Genomic DNA, 27,720 nt, shown 5'->3' with positions numbered 1-27,720 from the left:
ATATGTAGTGAATAGTAGTAAACATAAATTTCTGATCTCCATAGCTAATGAAATTGGTGGAATCTGTTCTGAGGTAGATAATTTGTCCTTTGCCGTAGTCTTCACTCCTTAGCAAATATCTGTTATGTTGTTTCATAGTATTGTAGGTGTTGGAGTGCAGCCTGAAGAACAATAGATGCAAATCAAGTTTATTTAATATCTTGGACCTCTAGAGACAATGCGATTCCACTACTCTAGAGATTAGACGCGAAAATTTTTCATATTATTTCATACTTTAAGTATTGCAATGAACATCGTCTCTTATCTCTTGCAGAATATCATGATGGATATTCTGCAAGAGATAAGAGATGATACAAATATCCATGTTGGTCCGTTAAGTTGAAAAACAAAGAAATGAAAAAAATCCAGATTCCTCTCATTCCATCTAAAATGTGCGTTGCGTTTATAAGAGCTTTTTAGCGATTAGCTGTTTCATATAGATGTGGAAAGATTTTCTTCTAATAAACTCGGATTCTCCTGCAAAACACCGACGAGAACACACACATAAAGAGGGAAACCACGGAAGTATGAAGCCGCATAGTTGAAAATCCGTACATGAGTTCTTCACTTCATTTGAATCCTATTTTCATAGGATTCAAATTCAGGTCTTCAGAGCCAAAGGGCATTCGTTTTCTATTGTGCCAGGTTGAGATAAGAGCTACTGAAGAAAATAAACACAATTATATATAATTTCTGTTAGTAGAAGTATCTAACAATCCGTATCAGGATTAGTTACTATATACACGGACCAGTCTATTTGGAGAGAGGGGGGGGGAAACAGCCGATATTGCGCATTCCTCCCAAAAATGTTAAAGGGTCATGAAATGCAATAAGTTGCATTTTATAAGCCGATATGTATAGTTTTCGATTCTTATACATATCTGAAAAATCACCCGAGGCGGGGACCCCTTTATAGACGCCCAGATCAGTGCATATATGACAAGATTAATAAAAAATACACTCGATGCCTTGCGGTATCTTTCATAGTTTACAGTCACTACACACAAGCGAGAGAATTTGTCTCTGCGTTCCAAGTTCTGCCTCCATCTCTGTAAAAACCGAGGTTTTTTTTTTTTTTTTTTAGTAAACATGCTCAAGGCGCGAGATTTCACTAAATGCATTGAGATACCGTCAGGACTAAAGCAAATAACAAACACACAAGAAAAGATTCCCTTTTAGTATTTCCTTTTCCTAGCTTGTGTATAATGCGTGGGTTTTCATAAATATTTACATATGTAATGCTGCATAAAACAGGAATATTTTAATATCAAAAAGTGCACACACTAGTGAAAAATTTATCAACATTTCCAATATTATATTTGTAACGTTTTTATAAATCCTCTGGTGAGAATTTCAGTATTCTGACTTTCTAGCAACTTTCTTTTTTAATGATGCATACTTTTTTTTTTTGTTGGAAAACTTGGCAATGGCATTAAGCTACATAAAATTTCTCGATTCAATGATGCGGACAAGACCTTTCATTCCGATTGCGAGAACATGGCATAATTTCATTCATTATAGCAACAACAACTGTGTTAGAAAAATGAAAGTAAAAAACTTTTTTCGTCGAAAATTTTAATCAATACTAATTTATTCCTTTTTTAAATAATATACTCCAACAATAAAGTAATCACACCGTTTTTAATACCTAAATATAAACATAAATATAAAATTATAATAAATAATGAAGAATATTTATATTACAATCAGGTGTCATATTAAAGTACTATTAATCCTTTTTTAAATAATATATTTGACAATAAAGTAGCCACACCATTTTCTTAATACATAAATGTAAATATAAAAGAATAATAGCGGTGAAACAGATAGCGGGGATTATGAAAAGCATCTTGCTTCACCCCTAAAGACATAAATGTCAATTGTCAATATGAAACAGATATGTTTCATATTAACATATTTCAATGGAATATGAAAAGCATCTTGCTTCACTCCTAAAGACATAAATGTCAATTGTCAAAATGTTAATATGATTACTATCATATTAATGTCGTATTGATATGTTTTATCCATGAACCGAGAGGGGATAAGTAGGGATCTTAGCATTTGGGAATCATATGTAACCGATCTTACTATTTCCCGAAAACTGAGTCCGTGCCCACCAAGGGTTTTGGCGGTAACTGGCTGAGAGTGGCGTAGAAAATATCATCCATCCTAACACTCATCTTAGGAATGTGAATTCTGCAGTCTATTTTAGTGAGATGAGGGGTTAATTGGTTTTCGGGTGAAAAACCTTAGTAGCCTCTGTAGATATCGAGTAATTAACCGGAAAACGGGCTGGAATACGTTATTATAGTCAGTGAGTAGAATTGAACTTATAACGTTCTTGATTCTGACAGTCTAGCATTATGGTGCAAGAAACGTTGCCATGATTATCCAGTCAACTCATATCTGTAAATTAAAAATTATTATTTTTTAATCTGGCAATCGCTGAAAGAGAGAGTATTAATCTCTCAATTAGTTTGATTGGTTGAACTTTTCGGTTTTGTGAACATTAACCTATATCATGCTCAATACTTGTGGCCTGCATTGTTCAGTTTGTACCGATGATGTTTCGTAAGTGGAAAGGTCCGGGGTCGAATTTCTTTCGGATGCAAAGAATTACGGTCAGGAGGGTTTGAAAGTGAGTTAGTCAGTTTCGTAGAGAGGTAGAAGGGTTTGCGTCAAAAAAAAAAAAAAAAAAAAATACAGGGAAACAAACCAGGAAAAAAAAAAAAAAAACGTAATTGATACATATAACACATTGCTCTTATAGCCTGCACTGAAAACAAAAGATCTTATATTAACTATGTGAGATTGATTGTGATTTTTTTTTTGTTTTCACAAAATGTTTGCTTTTCATTGACATTTTTGCACAAACTTCCGTTCATGGCCAAATTTGCAATGACGATTTATCTTCACAGTTTCACCGTCGATATCCAGGCAAGCATCACTGTTGGTCTAGTTTTTCCACATGTTCTGCAATAAATTCATTCTCGTTATTTTTATTAGTTGTACTTCATTCAAGGATGTGATTTAATTTTTCTTTACCGATTCATTACTGATTAAAGTTGAAGTAATGTACATTTCTCGTCATTTTATTGTAAATTTTATCCGCAGTTAAACCTTTCTTTTCACTACAAAAGGCGATTTAGGAATGCTGAATATTATATAGAATTTTTTTTTTTAAAAAAAAAACGTATTAGTTAAAACTGAAAGAATATCTTGACAACTTCGTATCTTAATTTAGCGTTGGAATTAATGACGCAATCAGTGTAAAAACTGTTTAAAACTAGAATTTCGAAAATTATAAAAATTAGGAGCGTGAACGGATGATCGAACATTTCTGTTTAAAAGGAAGATATTCACGAAATAACTTGAATATTCAACGTGTAAGCAGAACTCATCTAAAATGGAATGATCACCTGGTATATAGACTGAAAGATAAAAGATTAGCAAAATCTGGGACAATATGACAGTACAAAGACGTAAAGGATGACGAAGATATAGGTGGAGTGATGTCGTTAAGAGTGGTTTAAAAATTCGAAACGAAAATTTCATCAAATCTAACCTGACAGACTAGTTTGAAATTAAGTTAACGATAGAAGACTAACCCTGTAAAACTAATTGGCTTGAACAGTAATAATAATATCATGATACACTACTTAAGAGTATTATACCAGAAAATGATAACTATAGAATTAAAAATTATATTTTAATTATTTAATTTTCAACAGTCTTGTCTCTCAAGCTATCAGGCTGTGGGTTCGAATCCTACTGTGGCATGGATGGTGAAACTCAATAGCCCATATTCGTTGCTTTGTTTAATACCACTCCCCCCACCCCCTTACGATTATTGAAAGTCTGAAGTGGCTTGAAAAGATTTTATATTTGCTCTCTAGAATAGATTCCAGATGATCCAACCCTTAGCCTGTCGAAGGTACTAAATCGTTATCGTATTAATATACGATGCATTTAGAAACTTTTGTAGGTGGGTGTTACATAAGGAACAGTTATATTATTAAACGTAAGAATCTACTTTGCCGATGTATTTCATCGGCAAATTCTTTGAAATGTTTTTTTGATTCTTGTCTTAACGAGACTATAGTTGTAACTTCATTTGCTGTCCGCGCGGTTAGCCTAGTGGCTTTGCGCTTCGCAACCATATTCCTGGGGAAGGAGTGTCCTAGGTTCGATTCCCTTCAACGACATGAGGAGTTTAAGGATCTGCCATAGCCAAGTTAGCGGTCTTGGGCAAAGACAGCAGGGTTTTTTCCGCCATGTTTATCTGGTTTTTTTCATCACGTAAAGCAGGCAAACCGGTCTGAGGACACACGGAATACTGACATAGGTCTAATTCGTCAGCCTATGCCGGTTCCGGAGCCCGGATAAAATTTGGGGGACTAGATGGTACTGTGAACTCCCGTAAAAGGGGGAACGCAGTATCATCACACGAAATTTATTTTACTTAATTTGCTGAGGTATGAGGTACAAAATACTTCGGAAAATTGAGGGCAGTTTGCAAAAATGCAAATGACCACAGCCGATCATCTAACAATGCGTGGCATTTAGGTAGTAGTAGCGGTAAAAGAAAATAGAATAATTATTAGCAGTCTATACATGTTCGTAAAAAAAAACAAAACAATACTCATGATCAATTACGGTTGAAGACTCGACTGGATTATATCAGAAGATACATCGCATTCCTACGAACTGGAACTGAAATCCCAAGGCAACAAGTGATATCATCAAGGTCCTCGGGGTTGGAACAACTTTGACAGAAACAAAGGATCTAATCAATTCGAAGATGCTCATCACCATGCATATCAAGGATTTAGGCCTAGCGTGGCCTATTCCGGCCTTAGAAGATGGTTGAATCTTTTAAGAGAACGTCCTGGTTTTCTTTTTCCTAATGGCTTGTACTTTAAGGCTTGTTTTCATAATCTTTCTGTTTTCATTCTTTGAACGTGTTCAAAGATGCTGCTATTTGCTTATACATGTGAAGGTCATCTTCGGCAGGGCACGCTGTTCGCAATGTTGGCTGAAATATCGCTGTTGAACGATGAATGATATTTTAGCAACATTCCTACGATTGCTCGTTTCTTCATAGTCATTTGTGGACTGAACTATTTCTCAACATATTTGTTGAGATTCTGTTGCATTGCGTTATGTTACAGTGCACAAAACATATCACGAAGCCTTCCAAGCAACTTGTAAACAGGTGGAATAGTTTAGTTCATACGTAATACTAATGACCAATAATAATGTTTGGAATTTTTGAAGCGCATCTTTACATTCTTCCATTGTTTAGAAAGGTCTCTTTCTAATCCCACCTGAAAAAATATTTTCCAGACCCCCATGATTGATTTTATTCATTTTTATTACTGAATTTAGCTCATTTCGTACTGAAAACAGCAACACTCAACAAAATAAACCATGCAAATTAAAACAAAAATAACTGAGATTTATTTATGTGCAACTTTATCCCGTTATGTATGATGATTTTTTCTTTCTCTTTTTTTCTTTTCTTTTTTACGTGATCCAGGCATGTTTGTTATCACCATTATTGTACTGATCTTTGTCTATGGAATTGAGAATGCAAAAAATTGTTACTTATACTATAATGCATCAGAGAATTTAAAGGCGTGAAAATGTTATATCCAGTTTCAATATATTATTCCTGGTATCACTTAAATTAAATGCTTTTGTTACAGTAAAATCCCAACCTGAAAGGTCTAAAATAAGAAACCATCTGTAAATCAACGTCGCTGGCCTATTTCCAAGATATCAATTATAGTCTTCTGTCGGACTGTCACATGCAGGGGTAAAAAATGAGAAAACAATAACTGTAAATCTCTAGGCGATTTTTTTTTCCAGCAACTTTCTAACTTTCATAAAACACCCCCAACTACCCCTGAATCAGTACGAGCAGATGCGACGGTAAGTGCTTGCGCGCGCGCATGTGTGTGTTACACTTGTAGCAACGGCTGCTAACAATCATTACTCAGAAAGGGACTGGACGACTGTACCTTAATGACCGGTGTCCACGCCCGGAACAGCAGATGTATGCTAATATTTCATGGGACCGTGTGTGACGTATTAGCTTCTACCACAATTCCCGAGAACACACTCAATATTAAGAGAGTTTAAACCCTCATTCCTCTTAAACGTGTAAAAAAGCATATACGTGTGTGTGTGTGTGTGTGTGTGCGCGCGCGTACGAGAGAGAGAGAGAGAGAGAAGTGAAATAAAAACAGATGTTACTTGGTCGCTTTGTTAGAAATTGTCACTTTCACTTCGTAGAAAAGTCAACTCCCGGTACTCCTGTTTTTCCAACAAGATATCATTTTTATGTATGGAAGATGCCATTTAGAAATATTTTTATTTATTTTTATAATAAAATATTTTATTTTATTTATCCATTTGCTTAGTTTATTATTTATTTATATAGTAATGTAATTTCTTTTGTATATCTTTTCATAAACGAAATAAAATTTTATTTATTTAATTTTATTTTGCTTTATTTACCTTCCTAAACAAAATTTTTCACATTTTTTTTTATTAAATTTCTATTATTATATTCCATTGATTTATATATTAATTTATACTGATTTATATAATAAACAACAATTTTGTTACTTATTTTTTTTATTATCTTATATATTTATTGTCATTTTATGCATAATAAATACGGTTTTAAAGAAACTTTTTCTTTTTAGTTTTTTAATTTATTTTTTATTAATTCCTTATTCCTTTATTAATCATCGTTAATTTTTTATAAATTATAATGAATTATCCTTTATTAATCATTAAAAAATTATAATAAAATTCTTTAACTATTAATTCAATAGATTCCCTTTCTTTAAGAAAAATAACGGACACCATAGGTTTCGACTGTTTTTCTTAAAGAAAAGAAATGGTATACTGACTTTAAAGCTTCACGATTACATTAAAATAATAAATAAATAATAAAAAAAGAAACGTTCAAATCTCTGTGCATATCCTAAAGATGTAGTATGAGTAATCTACATTACTGAAACTATCTTAGTTTGCTGAAGATAATGTCCATGTAATTAATGTCCATTTCAACAATGATTTTGTCCTCGAGCTGCACTGGACACGCGCACATATTAACACGCTCAGCACCGCGTGAAACAGCCATATTACAGAAACCCGTGCTGTAGATAGATATTAATTAGAGGTAGCCTGTTTGTAGCTCACAGCGTAAACCACTTATCTCTGTATCTGATAAATGATAGGGAGGGTTTGGAAGTACGCTAAGCGATTTGGTTAATGCGAAACGGTATATTGTGTGTGTATATTGCAGTTTAAGGATTATAACCAGAGAAATTAACATATAGGATTAACACCGATCCGTTACTGTGCACTGGAATAGTTTGAACCGGAGAAATATATTAGATATCAAATAGTGTTTTCCTTAATCCTTTAAACGAATTATTTTCTGTATTCAGGTTTACTAGTCAAATAGGTAAGTTGTAGGATTTTGGAATTGACTTTTTTTTGAGTTTAATATGATTATAATTTCCTTTATAGCGTAATTATTATGTTGGATAGCTACAAGTGCCACTTACTTTATAGGATTAGTCTATATTTCCATTTTAACGAAGGCAAACTAGCAGTATTTATTTTATTATGGTAGCCACCACCCGAAAATAAAGTATAATAATATATACATAATGTAGCATCCAGCATAGCGATAAGACATGATGTAAAATCGTAAAATATAGATGTGGAAAGTTTTTGAATAGTAGGAAACTATATAAAACTTAAACATCTATTATTCATCTGGTTCCGTTGAAAGCAGTATTCTTTTAGTTTTTCAAATATCCATAAGTATTTCCCAAGAATAATTTAAATTATAATAAAGAATATTATGGATCCATTCATATTTTATAACAAAATATAAAAAGAAACTTAAGAAAAGTTTGAAATTTTGCTAAAGATATTATGAGAATATAGCCTTCAGCTTGAGATCTATAATATAATCTAATTGGATATATTATATATAACACTGGATCTATATTATAATCTAACATAATAACTTTAAAAAAAATCTAATTAGATTTTATATATTTAGTAAAATATTCTTAATCAAATTTCTTATTTGTATACTTTTGACTAAAAATGTATTAGATAGATACAAGCTCTGCCCAGGAGTATGTTGGCCTTTTGTTATTGCTTAAAATTAGGTTTTACTTTATTTGTTTCACCAAAACTGCGATAATTTTTATAGTTATCTATAAAATATTACTGGATCTATAACATAATCAAACATAATAACTTTAAAAATCTAATTAGACTCTATATATTTAGTAAAATGTTTTTAATCCAATTTCTTATTTGTATACGTTTGACTAAAAACGTATTAGACAGATACAAGCTCTGCCCAGGGTGAGATGCGGTGATTAATACCCTTGGAGGGTAATGGATGGCAATGCTGTAGCCAATGAAGTTCTAACTGAGGCTCGGATATTGCTGTTACCCTCCTGCCACGATCAAAGCTTTAATAGCTCAATAACATCTTATCTCTACACTGTCCTCTACAGATAATGGGGAAGATGAAAAGCATTCTTGCTTCGCCCCTTTAAGCCAGTCCTTATAAGGACTATAGGGATAAGCTCTTCCCATGAGTATGTCGGCCTTTCATTATTGCTTAAATTAAACCTAGGTCACGTATATTTAACTTATACAGTATATCTTTTCATCCAAAACTGTCATAATTTTTATATTTATCTATATAAAATACAAAATATTACTTTATCTATAATATAATATATTTAAGTTATATTATCACCCAAAACCATTATAATTTTTATTTTTATATATTTATCGATAAAATATACTGGATCTATAATATAATTTAACATATATATATAACTTTAAAAAAATCTAATTAGACTCCATATATTACTGGATCTATAATATTACATATTTAAGTTATATTTTCACCTAAAACCGTTATAATTTTTATTTTTATATATTTATCTATAAAATATTACTAGATCTTTAATATAATCTAAAATATATATATATAGTTTTTAAAAAATCTAATCAGACTTCATATATTTAGTAAAATGTTCTTAATCCAATTTCTCATTTGTATACTTTTGACTAAAAATTCCATGGCCACATTAAATTTCAGAATTATAATGGATTGCCAGTTACATATCTCCGAACCTTTATGTCTTTTCCTCTAACAAGCGGTTTTTAATCTTCGTAGCTTATTCAAGCATTCCTTTGAATAATATGCAGATTCGTACCATGACAGGCGACCATTTGTCTGCTCATACTCTGATGTAGTCACTACTTCGTTAAATTATGCATTCGTGTGCACTCCATCCTTAGCAAGTATCGAGAACTCACACTTGCCTTTGCTTTCAATTATGTAAAATTTCACGGATAGCGGTAATTATGAATGTATAATATTCGGGTAGGTACACATCAGACATTTGCAGTGCGAGTTTATCTGACTATGAAAGATGCGTTCAACTGAAATGTCGATAAAATTAGTTTGCAATAAAAATTTCTTTACTGCAAAACTATTTTAAGGTCAAATGTCAAGATAAAGCTGTACGCATCAATCATAAGTATTTAGAAATGGGTTAGTTTGACGTATTTGTGTCAAGTAGTGAAAAAAAAAAAGCATATAAGATGGTGAACCACGTACGTTCATTGGTAATCAGATCCACGTTGCTCAAGGTGTTGGTTGAGTAATTTTTAAATGAATGATTAAAATATTCGTGGTGGATTGAAGAATTTAAGAAAATTGATTTTCTGGAAGTCAGAATGCAAAAAGGACCAAAAAAAAAAAAAAATTTTTTTAAAAAGCCGTAATTAAAGAATACTAAAACCAAAATATTTTTATGAAGGCCAAAATTAAAGAATAAGCAAAATAATTTTTTCTAAATAAATTTTTATAATTCCAACAAATTTTTCTGAAGAGCAGAATAAAATTCTCTTCTCGCTTATATAGAAAAGATGACAAAAAAAAAAAAAAAAATAGCTATTTCCTGAAGTAAGTGATTCAAGAATTACAAAAAAAGTCGTTTGTTGAAATAAGGGATTCAACAATGGCAAAAAAGTCCTGAAGAGAATGATTCAACAATGACAAAAAAGCTGTTTGTTGAAGTGAAAGGTTCTAAATGATAAAAAAAAGTCTTTTGTTGATGTAAGAGATTCAACAATGACAAAAAAGTCTTGAAGTAAAGGATTCAACAATGATAAAAAAAAAAAAAGCTGTTTGTTGAAGTAAAGGATTCAAGAATGGCAAAAAAATTGCTAAAGTAAAGATTCAACAAAATCAAAAAAAGTCGTTTATTGAAGTAAGGATTCCACAATGGGATTTTACATTTTGCTGAAGTATGGCATTCAACAATGCAAGCAAAAAAAGTCATTTGCTGAAGTAATGGAATCCCATACTGATAAGCGATTATTTTTAAGCTTCAATTCTAGAAAATAAACAACGGAGACCGTTCTTTTGATAAATAAATAATTCGATTCTTTGATTATTTAAAACAGCATAAAGAAAATGTATTCGAGCCCAATTAGTAAGCAAGTCGTCTTCTTACTGCTTTTATTTTGAGATATATTTATGCATTTTTATCCCACCTTTTTACCGTTTCCCTATCCATATATTTCGAATTCTATTTCCCTTCCGATTCACTAACGTTAATTTCCTACGCATACTATTGATCAAACGTGTGCAGCGGGATCATTTGCAATCATATTATAGAGCGGAATTGTGAACTTTAAGAAAATGCAAATACTTTCTTCATTTTAAATGCAAGCGATCAAATGAAATATTGAGATCCAGACGGTATAGCCAACTTCTCTTCCAAACTGTCCAAGTTGAGCATCGCTTATTATTGCACTTGTTAGCGAACATTCCGAGAAGAGAAAGTTTTAGGCGCAAACGTAACAATGAGACAATCTTGAGGTAATGAACACGAGATGTTTCATCGCGTGTGTTTGTCTGTCTCTATTGATATGCGTAGTCCGTTTTTATTATTTTGCCCAAAAGCTATTGCAAAAGGCAAGCGCGAATTAGAAATTGTTAGCGAAGGAATCAGATGCATCTCTGGAAATTTGACTACGAAATTCATTTCTGGTAAAGACTTCGTGGCGAAAATTAATCGTCCTCGATTTGAGTTTCGGGTGATGAGTAAATTCTTGATGGAATAATTATCTCGTGAGAGAACAAAGCGAAGAATTTAAATTTCCAATATTTTCCTTTTTCGAATTAAACAAACGCTTTATCGAAATGACTTCAAACTTCGAAAAGGATACGATGAAAACCATTAAGATATGCAATTGCGTCGGTGAATGGTATCCATTCAAACTTTATTGTTTTCGGTTTTAAATTGATGAAGAGGGAACTTCTATGCAAATCTACAAGCGTTTGGCAAACCTTATGGATACCAGGCGTTACTTATTTGTATATTTTCAACCATTTTAGCAAAACAGCGATTAAAAATAATTTTTATTACACGAATATGAAGATTAACCCTCAATGACGTGTAGCGTCATCTAGCGACTGATTTATGAAACTTGATTTGCGTAGTTTTTTATCGTTTTATCAGCAAATATGTCATTTTTTTTTAAATTCTTGAAAGTAAAATAATAGGATAAAGTTTTGCATGCCTTTAATAGCTCTTTATATACTAATACAATGCGTTTTAACTCTAGCGTGGTTTGCGTGTTAGCTTGTCCAAAGTCAATAGAAGTTAAGTCTGATATTGGAAACCATTAGTTTGTTGATACCTGTTACTAGATTAAGGAAGGAATATCCACTACCGAATCAATATTAAGTTTCGGAAACCTAGTATATCTTAATTGGCTAGTAATTAATCACTTGTAGATTAACCAGTAATGAGAGTCACTGGTATTGTTTGACATACAAATCCTCTGTTTGAAAGGAAAGATTTTTGTCTCGATGAATTCATTGAGTTTTTCAATGTTAAACGGCCATCATATTTAATATTTTTTCCCCGCAAAATCATGCCATCCTAATCCCATTTTTCCTATCAAAAGAGTCCCTATGAACTTCTTCATAGATAGGATTTGAACCGAACTCTTTCCAGCAAAATGGATTCCGACTGAGCTACGGAGGCGTTCACAAATTTTCAATTGTATTGATGTCGATTAGCCGCTTTATAAATTTTTAAGTCGCTGTTGTTTTCACGGATACCCAAATAAGGAAATTCCTAACAAACAGGTTCGTAGACACACAGAAAACTCAATTAATGTCGATTTTTCATTTTTCCTATATAGGTGTCGCTCTACGGGTGTGGATTAATGATTTTAACTTATTTTTTTTTATGAAATTCAGTTAGAAAGCAAAGTTCGTCGAACAGCCAGTTTCATTTTGGTCGAAAACGGACAAGTTTTAGAACTTGGATTAAGAAAATATAAAGAAATGATACATTACCATACCAACCCATTCTCTATGACTTGAATAGCTGAATGCTGGCTGTTTTAATGATAGTAACGCGCTAAATGCATATTGCAGAGTGCGTTGGTAGTCATCCTTGTGTTAACTTTGTCAGTTTCTATACTTTTCATCCGCATCTATTAATCTCTTTAATCTGAGTCTTTTGGATCGTTTCTCCATTTCATTTCCTTTGATAACGACCCAATTTTTAAAACATTTCGGCAGTCATTAAAGTTAGTTTGAGTAAATCATTTGTAGAATCACTTAAAACAAACTCCTGCGCATTTTATTTTATGGTTTCTAAATGATAAAATCTTATTCTTTCATATTTTGTTTAGTTGTAGGGGTGAGGAACAGTTACATAGTTCTATATCAAGTAGAGAAAATTGTGGCATTCGGAGTTTGACTTAACCACCTAAAAACAACTGCGGAGCGGCAAGCAGGTTGCCATGGTGAATAATTCAGAAGCTGGACATCCACTTTATTGTTCGTTTAGACTGGTTTTAGGAAAACTGAGTGATATCTGAGATGTAGGATTGTTCGGGGAGAGTCAACATACCATAACATGATTAACTAAGCCCACCCGTTAGTAATTTCTACTGCAGAGACACACATTCACTTTTTATGGTTTTAACCATTGCTTGTATTCCGTATCATACTAACATTCAGCATACTACAATAAACTGCTTGCAATAATGTACAGAATATAATATGAAGGCCTCTTTCTATTCTGATTATCTCATGTTTATTTTTCCTTTATTTCCATCATTTTTTTAAATTCTAATAAAGAAAAATCGGAGTTATCGCTGATTCTCATGGTCTTTGTAACTTAACATCATGCAAGTTGATGGTAGATACTCATTGATTAGCGAATTGCGTGCGGTCATCCAATACATATTCTCCTAGAATAATAATCCCCGAAAAATCAGTGCTAATGTGTTGAGGATTATATTTGATCATCGACTGTAACGCCCTGATGATCGACCATTGGTTTTTGTGTACTTCAGACTTATGGCCATTTTCTGGGTTTACCAGATCGATGAGGTTGATGCGTTGTAGCCTTTGATTTTCTGGTTATGTTATTTACAGTAATAGCTGATGCAGTAGTATCAGTGATAATTTCTCAAAATACTTGATATCAATTTTCATTTAAGTAGTGTCCCATAACTTTTTTCTAGTAAGTGTATATACTTTATTTCAGATTACCGTTTAGAGATATCCTGTTCGTTAAACTAAATGAAAGCGTTTTAATTAGGTTAAAGTAATGAAATTTAAATGGCACACTGGTAGCATTGCAATATTATTGAAATGGCCACACAACAATGAATTTCGTGAGTGTCTGTTTCATCAAGAATTGAATAACCACGTGATGTGACATTATAAAATAAGCATGCAAGCGCTATTACATTACGCACAAGCAGCACGTGCATAAGAGGAAGAGCGCATTAAGCAGCAGATATTCCATAATGAAATGAACATCCATGTGACACGAACAACAATTGTGCTATTTTATTTATTTATTATTATTTTTGGCTGCCTGCTGCTACGAGATGCCAACAATAAGCCAGATATCTTTACATTGTTTAATGAGATCTGTTTTAATTATTCACATTAGTTATGCCAATTAAGGTAATATGCGCAATTTTCTCGATTTAATCCTTCTTAATCCTACTATAATGACATCTCAGGAATGGTAAAACGCAAATTGGTAGCAGTAACACGCAATGATAAGAATGGAGCAATAGAAAAAAAAAGACGTACCTTAACGTATACAAAAAACCTCTCCAGGTTTTAATTATTATTTCTTTTTCTTTTTTAAGTGGATTTTGTACTACTTTAACAAAGTATAAGATTTAAAAAATGTTGCTTATCTGATCTAATGTTTATTTTTTTAAAAAAAGAAATATTAGCAGAGAGTCTTAACAAATTCAAGCACACAACATATAAGAGAAAAACATAAAGAGATAAATAATGATGGACAACGTAATGACGAGAGAAAAAAAAAAGTTCAAAGCTGCATTCTTCGGTAAACACACCCCAATGATGGTTTTCCAATATTTTAACTTTGTTTTCGTAATCCTGAAAACTCCCCGGCAACAAGTCGGATCATTAGTCTTTTTTTTTATTATTATTTTTGCTTCTCTCGAAGGTTGTACGTTTGGTTAACAACAGGTAAGTTAGCCGATAACACCTGGCAGACTTCGAAAATTTATTATTCGATTGAACTAACCCCATCTCTTTCAGGTTTATGCGGCATTATGAGAATAAATGAATGATAGCGAAGAAACAAAACTGAACCTTGGTTTAAAAAAAAAAAAATTAAAAATAGCAGCTATTAAGGCATATCAATATTTTTGCATGTCATACAATTTTCCTAATATAACAATAGTGTTCGGAATCGCTAAACGAAGAAGACTATTCCATTGTACTCGAAACGTTTGCATGCGATATTAGTCTTATCTTTTACGCTTATCATATTTCTGTTTAAACGTCCAACTGATTAAATATCGCATCACTTAAACTGTGAATGCGAGGCATTATATTACATTTGCAAGATTATTTTAAACGTCATCTCATTTCTCCTTTTAATAATTTGTTGTTTTCACAAAAGCCCTTAGGTGTTTGTCCGATTTTATTGACTTCCAAGAGTTTATTAACCTTTTATTGCATTGCTTACAATAAATGATTTCTAATACCGGCTTTATTAAGACATTTATTTGCTTTATTGTAGTTTGGCTATCGTCAACCGAGGCTTTTCTATTTCGTGGAGCTTTTAACTCGTTTAGAAGCGTAGTCTGATGGGAAAGAAAACAGAATTATATTAGAATTTAATAAGAGCTATATAATACATATTGTTCAAGAATAAAACGATTTATTAATTTTTTTTATATTCGTATTGTTATTAAAAATTACATTGGTCATGAATAAAAACAAAAACAAAAGACGAGAAGGATATCGTTATACAAACTTTCACTTTGGAGGTAAAGCTAGCGTTAATATGTTCGATCTTTATTCTAGGATCTTTTTAACTACTCAAAGCATTCATCATCTTATTCTGAACATTTAAATAAACTATTTTCTCTGATTACAAAAAAACTTCTTTGCTAGCAAATGAGTCAGAAATGTGTTCTCAACTAAATTTTTCGTTCTATAACGAGACAACATTAGTAATTACAGTTACCTTAATTAAAATTAATAGCCAATTACCAGCTACTTAATCAAATCTAAAAGAGTCAAGATGGAGTTTGAAGAAAAATGTACCGTGTTTTGCATTCGTGTTGTTACTATGGTAACGAATGTATCAATTTTAAGGGTATTATTTGCTCTTTAAATCATGTTAAAGAAAAGAGAAGGTCCCGTTTTCTTTTTCTTTTCTTCGACATGGTGTTTAGACACTGAAGTGTTTCCAATTTACAGAACATTTAAATAATTGAATTTTTTTTTTCATGCACAAAAATATTTTTGAACTACTGCGTTAATGATGGTTTAAAATTTATTGGAAAAATTAGTGTTAATCGAGCCATTTGTCTGAAGTGTCACAAGTAATGGATTGAAATTTACAAGCTAGTGAAAACATAATTTATATTAATTATTAAAAGGCGACGTTTTTTTTTTCTTGTGCGGTATATTTGGACTTGATGTACTCGCCAGTAATTAAATTACTAAAAGAATTGCAAAGAAAAATTCAAAAATAACTTATAATTTAATTTTGATTAAAAACCTTCTGCACACAGGATCGATCCTAGAGGGGCGCATCCTACAGGAATCATCCTTTTAGAGGAAGGTCTTCTTAACGTTAATATAATCACATTTTGTTGATTGTGCCTTAGCTAAGGTTATCTTAACCTCTGCTTACGACAAACAATTGTAATTTTGATCACACTCTTTATAATTGTTATTATATATATATATATACATATATACATACTCGTGAAGAATTTTATCAATAAGAATATATATATATACTCGTGAAGAATTTTATCAATAAGAATATAGTAATAAGCCATTATGATATGATAATAATATCAAGTACAATCCAATTCAATGTTCAAACATCCTTATATTTGTAATATCAGTTATGATCATCCAAAAATCAATATGGTGTAACGTACTTGCAGATTTAAACTTAACGAAAAAAAGAGAAATTAATTAAAATATCTAAATAATTCGATATTATATTAGCTTTTCATACGAATACTATAAATGTTTTATGGATAATAACAGATAAAAGAAAAAAAAGAGAGAGAGAGATGAACGTTTTTCTATGTATTGTTTAGTCAAATTTGCTCTGTATTGAAATCTTCAATTTGAGATGTCATCAGATTATTCCACAACATAATACATGTTGATATATATACCTGAATGCATCGTTTTAAAGACAGCTTACTTTGCAATTACTGAATAACAGAATTCTGCGAACCATTTTAAAATTATGCATCACTTGATATTTTTTTGCAATCATTTTTTATACCAAAAATATTTTGCAGTGCTACTAAAAATAGAGTTAATGACTATAAAATATTACATGAAACTATCGTAACATCCGCAACACACACACACACACATACAAGTTATTTCTGCTTCATGTAATGAGATTCCTAGCGGATGCAGTTTAACTTTTCATTAAGGTTGCTTTATGCGATTGTCTTGTAGACTTAAACAGCATGTACGTTAAGGTTTATTTTAAATTTTCAAAATTCATAAGGGTTCTCGTTCCATTTAGTTGACATCCAAACATTGTCCAGAAGCTCGTGCAAGTAATCGATTCGCTGTCCGCACCGTCCACAATGCAACTAAACCACAACGAGTGTTGTAATACCACCACCAACCCCTAAAGCCAGCAACAATACAAAGTGACAACGCAGACTTCTAGTAGGATGCAAAGTCTAGGAGCTTACCTGCACGTAAAGCGACTAATATGAAGATGACAGCTTGGTTTAACTCCATAAATCTAGACATAATCCCCTGATGCGAAGAACCAAAACAACTCTCCAAATGATTAGTTCCTCTCTGAAGCAGACACACGTTGTCAACTGCAGAATCGGCTGCTGCTACTATCGCGCACACGGCCACATGAGTGCGGAAGCGCCCTCGGGTGGTGATAATTGGAATCACATATAATTTCTGCCAGATGGCTCTAGTAAGAGAAACTTTTTTTTTTGTTTGTTTTATAGTTTTTAATTCCATAATTCAATTGCAAAAAATCGTGGGTGTTGTTCTCAATACATAATCTCATTTTCTGAAATTTATTTATTTTTTTCTTTTCATTCATAACAGTGTTGCGAAGTTTTAGTGATTAGATTTGTATTGTCAAGTGTCATTAGATTTTATAACCGCTTAGTTTCTTTTAAATTCATCTGTAGCTTCTTAATGATTTTGACCTGTTAGGTGCCTTTTTTTAAGACACTGGAGATGCTCGCTATCTTTAACCATTTCAAAAAATAAATATACGTCGTTTATCAAAATGCCCTTAGAACAATTGATGTCTTTGTATTAAATACGTAACCGAACTTTCGAAAAACCGTGAATAACTTACTTAAATATATTTAAATTAAATTGTTCTTACTTAGTGTAGAGTTGGCATTTAACTGTATGCAGTATATCTCTTTGTGGAGATGTTTCGTATATTTTTTTGATTAAGATTAAATAGTGATGCCTAGGGATGTTACATTTACTCCTGTTTTTTATTAGTATTTGAATTATGTAACAAGTGGTAAAAGACTGTTAACTATATGAATTGGCTTTAAACCCATTACTTTCCTGTTAACGAATCTGGATGCAAATTTATATTAAAAAAATTACTAGTTTTTAAGTCAAGTTAAGAGATGAAGATAGTAGTAAATCATTTCATGCTTTGATGACCTTGATACTCATTCCAAATACCCAAACACAAATTTGATTTTTTTAAAAAAAGTCTTTTTACGTTGCATATACTGAGATCCTGGTTTTTTCTTTTAAAAACCTTCATCGCTTTCCAACAACAACAACATAAAAAAAATGAAAAAAAAAAGTCTTGTTAAAATCTCAAATAATAAGAAAAAACTAGACTTAGAGCTGGAAGGAACCATTAGATTTTTTGGTGTTCCTTTTATGGAAGTATTGGCTGACGTCCAGAGCTGATTCATTACATGTTTCTATGCGGTATGCTTTACGTGAGTCGCGTTAGTAATAAACTAATGGACTTTCGCATCTTACGCAGCTACATCAACAACTTATAATCCACTGGGGAGTCTTATCTGATTAGGAACAATTCTCACTACACTAAAGGCTTCTCTTATAACATTAGTGTCTTCTAAATGTCCTGTAAATAGCTTCAAATGTCGTTAAAGTTGTCACAATGTACCTTCCTTTTATTGCTATAAATTGTTATTATTTTTTTTTTCTATTCTTATGAGCAGGTAATCCATTTACGTTCTATATTTATATCTGCATACAATCGTACATTTAGAATGAACCATTTTGCTATTTAACTTCCATGTTTTATTTTGGTTACTGATTTTAATTTGCGTTTGTATTAAAGAAAAAGTTAAATCTGCAGTCGAGATGGACGCACACTCTCTGAGAAAACGAGCAATTGAAAGGAAGAAGGAGATAGTTAACTATATTGATCTTCTCACTAGGTGGCGCTCTGCGTTTATGATTTCTTACATCCTTCCTACCAAGGTTCCGTCTTCACATGGAGACAAATAACGGCTCTCAAGGAATAATGGTGTTCACAAAATTTCCCAGGGGTGAGAAAGATCCCTTATTCTTAATCGGGGAGTGCACCATAAAGTCAAGGCAAAACTCTCTCTTATGAAGGCAAGAAAATGACTCACATCCAACACTATCGATTTGCTATTTTCCTAAGTTTTTCTTGAGTGACATAAATAGGGAGAATTAATTGAAACTTTATTTTGTCTTATATTTGTGATAATAATTTGTACCTTTTAATGTATATTGCTGTTTAATTATTCGATTATTCTCAAGAGAGTTGTGTTATATTGTGTACCAATGATGCTGTTGTATTAGTCTGTATTATCCTATAGAGGCATTGATTTAATTTAAGTTCAGGCTAGTAGTTATTATGATGTTTCATTTATTGTATACACCTACTCTATTCTACTTGCAAATATTTAGGCTTAATTTTTTGAACTGATAGTTCTTTTCAGGACCGAATTGAAAAGGATAACAGCATCCTGTGCTATTCCTTTTTTTCCTCCGTTGGTTATAGATATTTGTCAGCACTTTTACCGCCAAAAAATAAATAAAAAATAAACGATAGGAAACGAACCCCAGATCTCCACTTCAAGAGCTTTTATGCTATCCATTTCAGTTAAGCTTATTCCTGATTTGTCATCTTGACGATAGGTGTTGACATAAAACGTGATTCATGCAAGACGACTCATCTTGCTGTTGGCCTCACGCAACTACACTGACTCTGCTGCTGCTGGTGTATAGTGTAAGACGGTGATATCGCAAAGCGTATTTAACCCTTTTCAACTGGCTGATGCATTCTTTCTTTTGGAACGAACAAAAATGCGAAAGTTACAATCTTCAGATATTTTATTTCATTATAAATGTATTTTTCTGTCTCAATCATTCTTTTATCTCTTCGTCATTATTCATTCGTACTTTCACACATTGCTATTATTTTTTCTATCTTTTCAGTTTGTCACTCGGTTTCTCTCTCTCTCTCTCTCTCTCTCTCTCTCTCTTTATTTCTTCGATCATTCTTTCTTTCTCACAAACATATCTGTTCCTCTCATTCTTTTTTCTTTCGTTCACACACACACACACACACACACACACACACACACACACACACACACACACACACACACACACACACACACACACACACACACACACACACACACACACACACACACACACACACACACACACACACACACACACACACACTTGTCTCGTCTCTTTTATTCTGTTCTATTTAAAAGTATTCCATTTTCGTGCTGGATCATAGTTGTATCGTTATTCAGCAGCTCGAAGATATTTCCATTTACTCCTCGTAAAAAAAAAAAAAATCCAACCAATCTTGTGGCACATCGGTTATGCACGGTATAAGAAACAGCTCAACCATTCTAGAGTGACCTACTTTGTGTTTCCATAGAAAAAGGCTGACATCCCATAAACAAAACGGTATTTTACATTTTAGCGTAAGAACAATGATCAATATGATTATGAAGAAATATTCCTTCTCATGACCCGCGAAGGGATCCGAGAATAACGCATACGATACATCCATAACTTTAGAGTAGAAGTGAGAGAGATTTGATTACGTTTCTTGTTGTATCGATTTAAAAAAAAAAAAACTGTCTCTTTGGGCGAATCTACAAGAGAATATTTTCTTTCAATGTTAAATCAATCTGTATTGCTCCTTCCCCCGAAAACTTATTCCCATTGCAATCCATTAAGTATGCTTGTTAGCTCTTCTAGTTTGTATTTATTACAAATCTGACATTTAAAATTTTTTCCTGTCATTATTCGCCCATCATTACAGTCAGTAAGCAAACTGAAGCTCCCCTCTTATCGACAGATCTTTAAACACACAGGTACGTGAGACACTTTTCAATGTGTTCCTTTATTTTTCGTCTCTCCCCTCATCGCTGTCCCCTCTTTTCTCTGCGTCCTGCCTCGACTGTCATTTGTTGTTCGGGCAAATGAAAGCTTGGAAAATCGTTCCTCTCCAGTCTCTTGGAATAACAAGATAAATGCCTTCACGACAATTATTTCAAGAACTATTAATCTCAATTTCGTCGTAGCATTGGAAGCTAAGATTAATCATTTTCACCTAACTATCTCTTTACAAAGATACCAGGCCTATTCGTGTGTGAGTGTGTTTTTTAAAATATACTCATGGGAGTTTATCACTGAACTGTAATTTGCGGGTGGGTCTGTGAAAAAACAGGCAAGTCATTTAATTTGTATGCTTTCAGATAAGGACGCTCATCAGTATTATCGTAGTCATCTGTAAAATTACATTCCAGTTTTCGACAGGCATCTATTTCTTAAATGAATTCCGTCACTCGCTGAATATGTTGTGGAATAAAATCTACATTTGTTCTAATAGCAAAATGTGAACTGGGCTTAACGATAAAAACCGTCAATTTAAATTATTATAGTTTTTTTTTTTTATTATTTTTTATTATTTTTTTTTTTTACAAATTACGTATTCAGTTGCGATTGCTATGATTTATGCCCTGATCTTTCACCCTCGGACTTTTTTTTCTTCAATTGTTTTATAATTGAATGTTAGAGTTTATCAAACTCATTCTCAGGCGCTTGACACTTTTTACTAGTTCTCTTCATCACTGCGTGGCTGTTTAGAAGCAGAAGATATCCGTATCCTGAAACCAAAGGAAAAACAAGCTATCCTGTAGAATCATGGACCACTTTTGTTAGCTGCGTATTATTTCAATAATAATAATAATACTGTCCTTCTAAGAAATTATTATATGCATTATAATAATAGATTTTATATGGAATTAGAGAGCAAGTTATACAAATAATGTAATAACATAAGATTTTATTTGATTTTTAACAAATTTCAAATAAATTAATTAAATTTACAGAGACACCTTTTCTTTATTTATATGATAATTATCCTATAGGAAGAAATGAAATAATTGCATGCTATTTGTTACATATTTTTTAACAAAGTTCAATTTCTCCGATCTCAGCGGGAAAAAAATCTTCTATTTGCTCATTCTTCTTGAATTATCTGTACATCTTTAACTGTTTCTTTTCTTCGTTCATTATCTTAACGTGTTATGATGATTTTAAACATGCTTGAATATGTTTCCTTCGCAGGCACGTCAATTTATCATTAGTTGACCAAATGACCGGTTGATCGAATTTGCGTTTCCTAGCGACAGCTCTCAATCAGAACCGTAAATGCAGCGTTAAAGTGGAATTAACCTCGTGCCATTAATTAACACGCTACGTGGATATCAGCGTTGCACGGGTGACGTCACTTCGAGCGGTTTCTTGTGAATTTCAAGAATCTTTCGAGTGCGGAAGTAAGTGATATCCTTACGATAAAATGAGATGAATTTGAATATTTTTTCCCTTTTTTTTTTGTTCGGTAACCTTTTTTGTGAACTTGCATACACTAAGTGAACAAAAGATAGAGTTCGCATATTCTGTTTTCCTTTCTCTACCTTTTGCGTTTTCTAGCTGTTACAGATGACTTTTTCTTGCTGTGCAGACAACAGATATAGCCGGGAGCTAATAAAATACACTCGGGTAGAGAAATATTTTTTTTTTTGCGAGAAAGTAATTGAAGGTCGCAGGATACAAAAGAACACATTCACTGTCTTCTGTAGCCAGAGGGTGAAAATGTTGACAAATCGATATGTATTCATCCGTAAGGTGTGAAATATGGGCTGCTGCGACCCACCCCTCTATTTTTCTTGGCGAAGAATACGACGCACGCATTTCATTCCCTTTTAATTTCTTTTTTCTTTGTTTTCCAATTTTCCGCGATGTGCGTTAAGGTTCAAAATATTACTTCCTGTCACCTCAAAGTGTACGCATATTGTTCGGAAATGTCGCTTGTCGACTGCAAAGGGTAATCACAAAATGTATTCGAAAGTCATATGAAATATTGCACGTGACGTAGTTTTTCAATGGAATCGAAGTTTTTTGGACTGGACTCAGTAAAGTAAAAGGTCAGGCTGCCTATTGCGCGTATGCGTATGCATATTTCCGGTACTTTTTTCATATCGAAAGAGGTAGTAATGCAGAGAAAGACAGAAGAAATTAATGAACATTAGTTATAGAAGTTAATGGAAAAAACTATATAAAAAAGAGAGAAGAGAAAAAAAATGAAAATAAAGAAACACGAAAGAGAAAAGATAGAAGAAAAAGATTAAAAAAAAAACGGATTGAAAGATAGATAGGAAAAAGAGATGTGGAAGGAGAGGCGAGTATCATAATGTTCTCTGGCAATCACAAAGGGATGCCTGCAGGCACTATGGGACATGGTGGAATGTCGCACTGCACAGATTGCTTAGAAAGCCTCCGGGACTCTTACGGACAACCACTCTACCATTATGGGAAAGTAGGAAGTAAAGCTGTAGCTAAGATGCGTGTCGGACTTTCTTAGACGTGTGAAGGATTTGAATGAAAGAAGATGTGCTATTCATATGGGACTCGACCGAACCTCTATTTGAATGATCGCCATCTCTCTCTAATTCTGCTGTCGAGAATCACATTCAAAAGAGACAGCTAACTTCAGTATATTTGTAGAGAAACTTAGATGAAAAAGATTACGGAATATCCGGAAGCAAACCATACCAGTCAAGGAATTTAAAAAAAATCTCAAATTGAATCTCAGGATTAAATCTAATTGTGAATTTTTCTATGATAGCGGATCGGAAACTAGTCTCCAATCCACTTCGAAACTTTCTCTGATATCACAGGCATCTTCTCGATGTAGAGAAAACTTTTTCTGGTTTTCTAAGAATATCTTTGTAACAGTTTGGAAGAGAGATTACCACGAAAGCCACATCTACACCGCCAAGAGTTATTTGGAAGCCTCATGCTCTAATTCCTTTCCCAATCGATCGCAAGTGGTGTCCAAAAGCAAGTGATAGATTGCCAGAAATGGAGATATCACTACAGTCTGACATGCAGTCCCGAGTTGGAAGGCTGAAATAGAAGGGACCCCTCTTCGTCAACAGAGTAATAGGCCGTCCTTCGAGGTCAAGACATCTTTGGAATGTTGAGTCTGCCTCTGGTTATTTCAGCTGTTGATTTAGGGTCGTCTTTATCGCACAGGAAAAAGAACAGTCCAATAGTACGCTTGCTTTCCGATAGATGGCAGAGTTTTTGCATTGGTTGCAATTATTGCCATCATTTAAATATATAGCAGGGCTATTTTACTATTATATAATATTTCACTAGAACAAAATAAATTAAGTTTTTCTCTTAAACTTTTTTTTTAGTTTATTTAAAGTAAGAGAGAGAGAGAGAGAGAGTACAATACATCAGCGTATCTTATATGATTTTTAATAGATTAGCTCACCAGATATTAGCTACCCTTTCAAGTTCATTAATTTTTTTTCTCCCTCTCTCCACATCTTTCTCTCGAAGTTTGAACATTCCAAACATTCCTTTAACTAAATTCTGCCTCCGTCCAATAGAGAAAAACAAAAATCTCCAATAAATTTATTTTTAATCTATTAAATAGGATTTCATTGATTTTTCTTTTAATTAAAGTTGCGTTTATTGATTACTTCTTTCACTACATTTATTTTTACCTTCTAGAATATCATAAGTTTTTTTTTTCTTCTTTTTTTTTTCTTATCCCCTTTTTTTTTGTCATCGAGTTTGGTCGGCTTCCAGAATCTGTCTACTTGAAAAGTGGAGGTTCCTTCAATGAAAAAAAAAGGCGAGCGGATATTATAACATAGATTCCTTTAGCCTAATAACACAGTTTAGAAGTTTATTATAACATTAAAATAGAGTTGAAACTATAGTGAAAGATTTGTGTAGTTTTAAAAATATGTATTTTAGTTCTTCTATTTCTTAGTTATTTTCTTTAAAAAGGTGTGGAAAATTTCCTCATCCATTTATATTTCAGGAATCATATTATCAACGTACATATTCAGATTTATTACTTTTTCCCTTAAGATTACACCAATAGGTAAGTTTTCTTACATCTTTACAAACTACCTCGGAATTTGAATTTCTGACTACATCCACATTACAATAAAAATTCTCTTTTCGTTCTCCTTTCGTTATGTTGCATTAGGAATACGAGGGGAGGAGTTCTTATCCCCTCCCCTTCTCCTTTTTGCATACCCCTTTCATTTCCTTTTCGTCCCGCCCCCTAACTTTCGGAAACGCGTCAACATAGTGATTCAGCTGACAATAACTAACTCTGACTGCCAGTCGCTTGCAAAAATGGTTAGCTAAGGTACAAAAGGCAAGGTTGACCATTGTTGTGGGCGCGTGCACGACTAGTTGCTTTCAAGCGATAACATGCTGATGCGTGCGCTTTGAAAGGCATTGCGCATGTGACGTACATATAGTCTAGTTCAGTAATAATGGCATTGGAACAGACACACACACACACGGAAACTGGAACTGGAAAGAAAAAAAAATGAAAGGGAAATATCCTCGGAATTTTTAGCAGCAGCGTGTGTAGAACGTCTTTGGCTCAAAATAATTATCAAGGGTATCTTTTAAATTAAGGGGATATTTTAAAACAAAAAAAAGTGTTTTTAATACAGGAACGTCTATATGTTTGTATTAAATGTAGGTTAAAATGTTTATGTATTTGATAAAAGATAAGATTTTTGCTGAATAATGTTTTCATGTTAGACTATTTTTAACATATTGGGAAAGGATTTGGAGAATAATATCGGATGAAAGTTATATGCAGCACATGTGTACTTGTTCGTCAAATGATACCTTGCACGTGTCGCATGCCTTTCCCTGTAACTGGTTCGTCAAATGATACCTTGCACGTGTCGCATGCCTTTCCCTGTAACTGGTTCAAGTGATGACACTTGGATAAAACAAACCGATACCTACATACAAACAATAGTGATTGCGTGCACGTCAATTAGATTTATTGACGCCAACGTCGTGAATGGTTTTTCTGTGAAAAAGAGTCACAAACAATAGGCACAAAGGAATTTGAAATCTTTTAACGAGATAAGAAAGGCCATGTCACGCGCGCCTCTCCAGAGACGTGATGCAAGTAATGTGACAACGATGGTTCGGTGTGTGTCGCCTACTGTCTCTGGTTGAGCCTCCAATTGTTTCCTAACTTGGAAACTATTACTCAAGAAAACGTTAGTCAACCAACGACTATTTTCGTGCTTTTTTTAGAGTACATTTTTGACATTTGTCTGTCATGAAGTAATCATATTTCCTTTGCCTTAATCACTACACTCGCTGAAAATCATCTTTATCTTTTCTCGGACCACCTAATTAGAGACTAAAGATGAGGACGACAGGAAGAATAGAAAAGAAGATGGGAAGCAGGAAAGGAGAGATTAGGGGAAGGAAGGATGAGAAAAAGACAGCGAGCGACGAAGCGTATACGTTGCGAAGTGAAAATAAAAAAAGAAAGAGAGAATGCATAGGAAGTAAGAAAGAAAGAGAAATAATAATATGAAAGAGACAGGACGAGAAGTACGAAAGCGAAAACAGAAGCACATCTAATTAATTACAAGACTTACAAAACAGAAAATAGAAAGAAAGAAAGAGAGAGAGAGAGAAAGAGAGAGAGAGAGAGAACGAAATAAATATATATGTATAAATAAAATAAGGAATGCCGAGAACTATAAGAAAACTCATTTAGGAAGGAAGATGAATGTGAAAGATCGCAATAGATAGATAGATAGATAGAGGGAGAAAATGCTGATGATGAACCGAGAGAGTTATTGGCCTTACATGAATAGAAGGGAACGTCACGCTCGTGAGTTTAGTTCCTCTCAGCCATAACTGCTATTAATAGTTATTCAGGGTAAGTAGCGAGACCACCGGCGCTGGATATCAATTATAAATGTATCGCATTGCGAATTCATGAAAATATTCAGTTGATATCCCCGCCAGTGTGTGTGTGTGTGTGTTCTTCATCAGGTCGAAACTTGGCACGCATGTGCTCTTTTAAGCAGAAAAAGAAACTCAAGACAAAGCAGCCCAAGGAATTCTAACGGAACACGACAGCTACTGCACACGCACTCCTTCAGACGTGGCGGAAGTGACAGTGACGTGATAATAGTGATTTTTGCTACGTTTGCCCCATGGCCCCTCGTGGCTGCGAATGCATTTTTCAAATGGTTGACTTTTTTTTTTTTTCTTTTAAAGTTTTTTTTTTTCTTTTACTTTGGGTGTCCACTTCTTTTATCTTCTACCAAAAATACAGGGCCGAAAGAAGACTGCTTGGCGGAACTTTGTTATAAATTAAATTACCAAAAACACGTTTTGGTTCATATTTCTTCTGTGAGAGTCAGCACAGCTCAATTAGTTTATGTGTCACTTCAAAGACAAGAAGGAGAAGGAAAAAATAAAACAGGGAAATGGATTGAAAGAGGAGAGAAAGATATGGAAAGAGTTAAAAAAAGAACAGTGCCAAGAAACGGTAAGAGTAGACATCAAATTACACGTCCGATATCCGAAATGATCAATTACATAAAACATAGGATAGATAGATAGTTAAATTAGAAAAATAGAAAAAATTAACAGGTAATAAAATAAAGAATGACAGTTGA

At 33.1% G+C, this 27,720-nt stretch overlaps 1 protein-coding gene across 1 annotated transcript in view; it reads right to left on the bottom strand.

Annotated features, from left to right (window-relative positions):
- LOC150106738 (synaptogenesis protein syg-2-like) overlaps positions 1 to 17,464 on the bottom strand; it is a 393,852-nt gene extending 376,388 nt beyond the window's left edge. The window contains exon 1 of the mRNA XM_090392677.1: positions 17,386 to 17,464. Coding sequence (XP_090248803.1) covers positions 17,386 to 17,446 — 61 coding nt within the window. The 5' untranslated portion in view covers positions 17,447 to 17,464. The remainder of the gene's footprint in view (positions 1 to 17,385) is intronic.
- Positions 17,465 to 27,720: the final 10,256 nt, after the last annotated feature.

The sequence above is a fragment of the Typopeltis vanoorti genome, chromosome 5 (assembly GCF_054136105.1).
Source record: "Typopeltis vanoorti isolate ZY-2024b chromosome 5, IOZ_Tvanoo_1.0, whole genome shotgun sequence".
NCBI lineage: Eukaryota > Metazoa > Arthropoda > Arachnida > Uropygi > Thelyphonidae > Typopeltis > Typopeltis vanoorti.
This window is presented reverse-complemented; position numbering and strand designations above follow the sequence as displayed.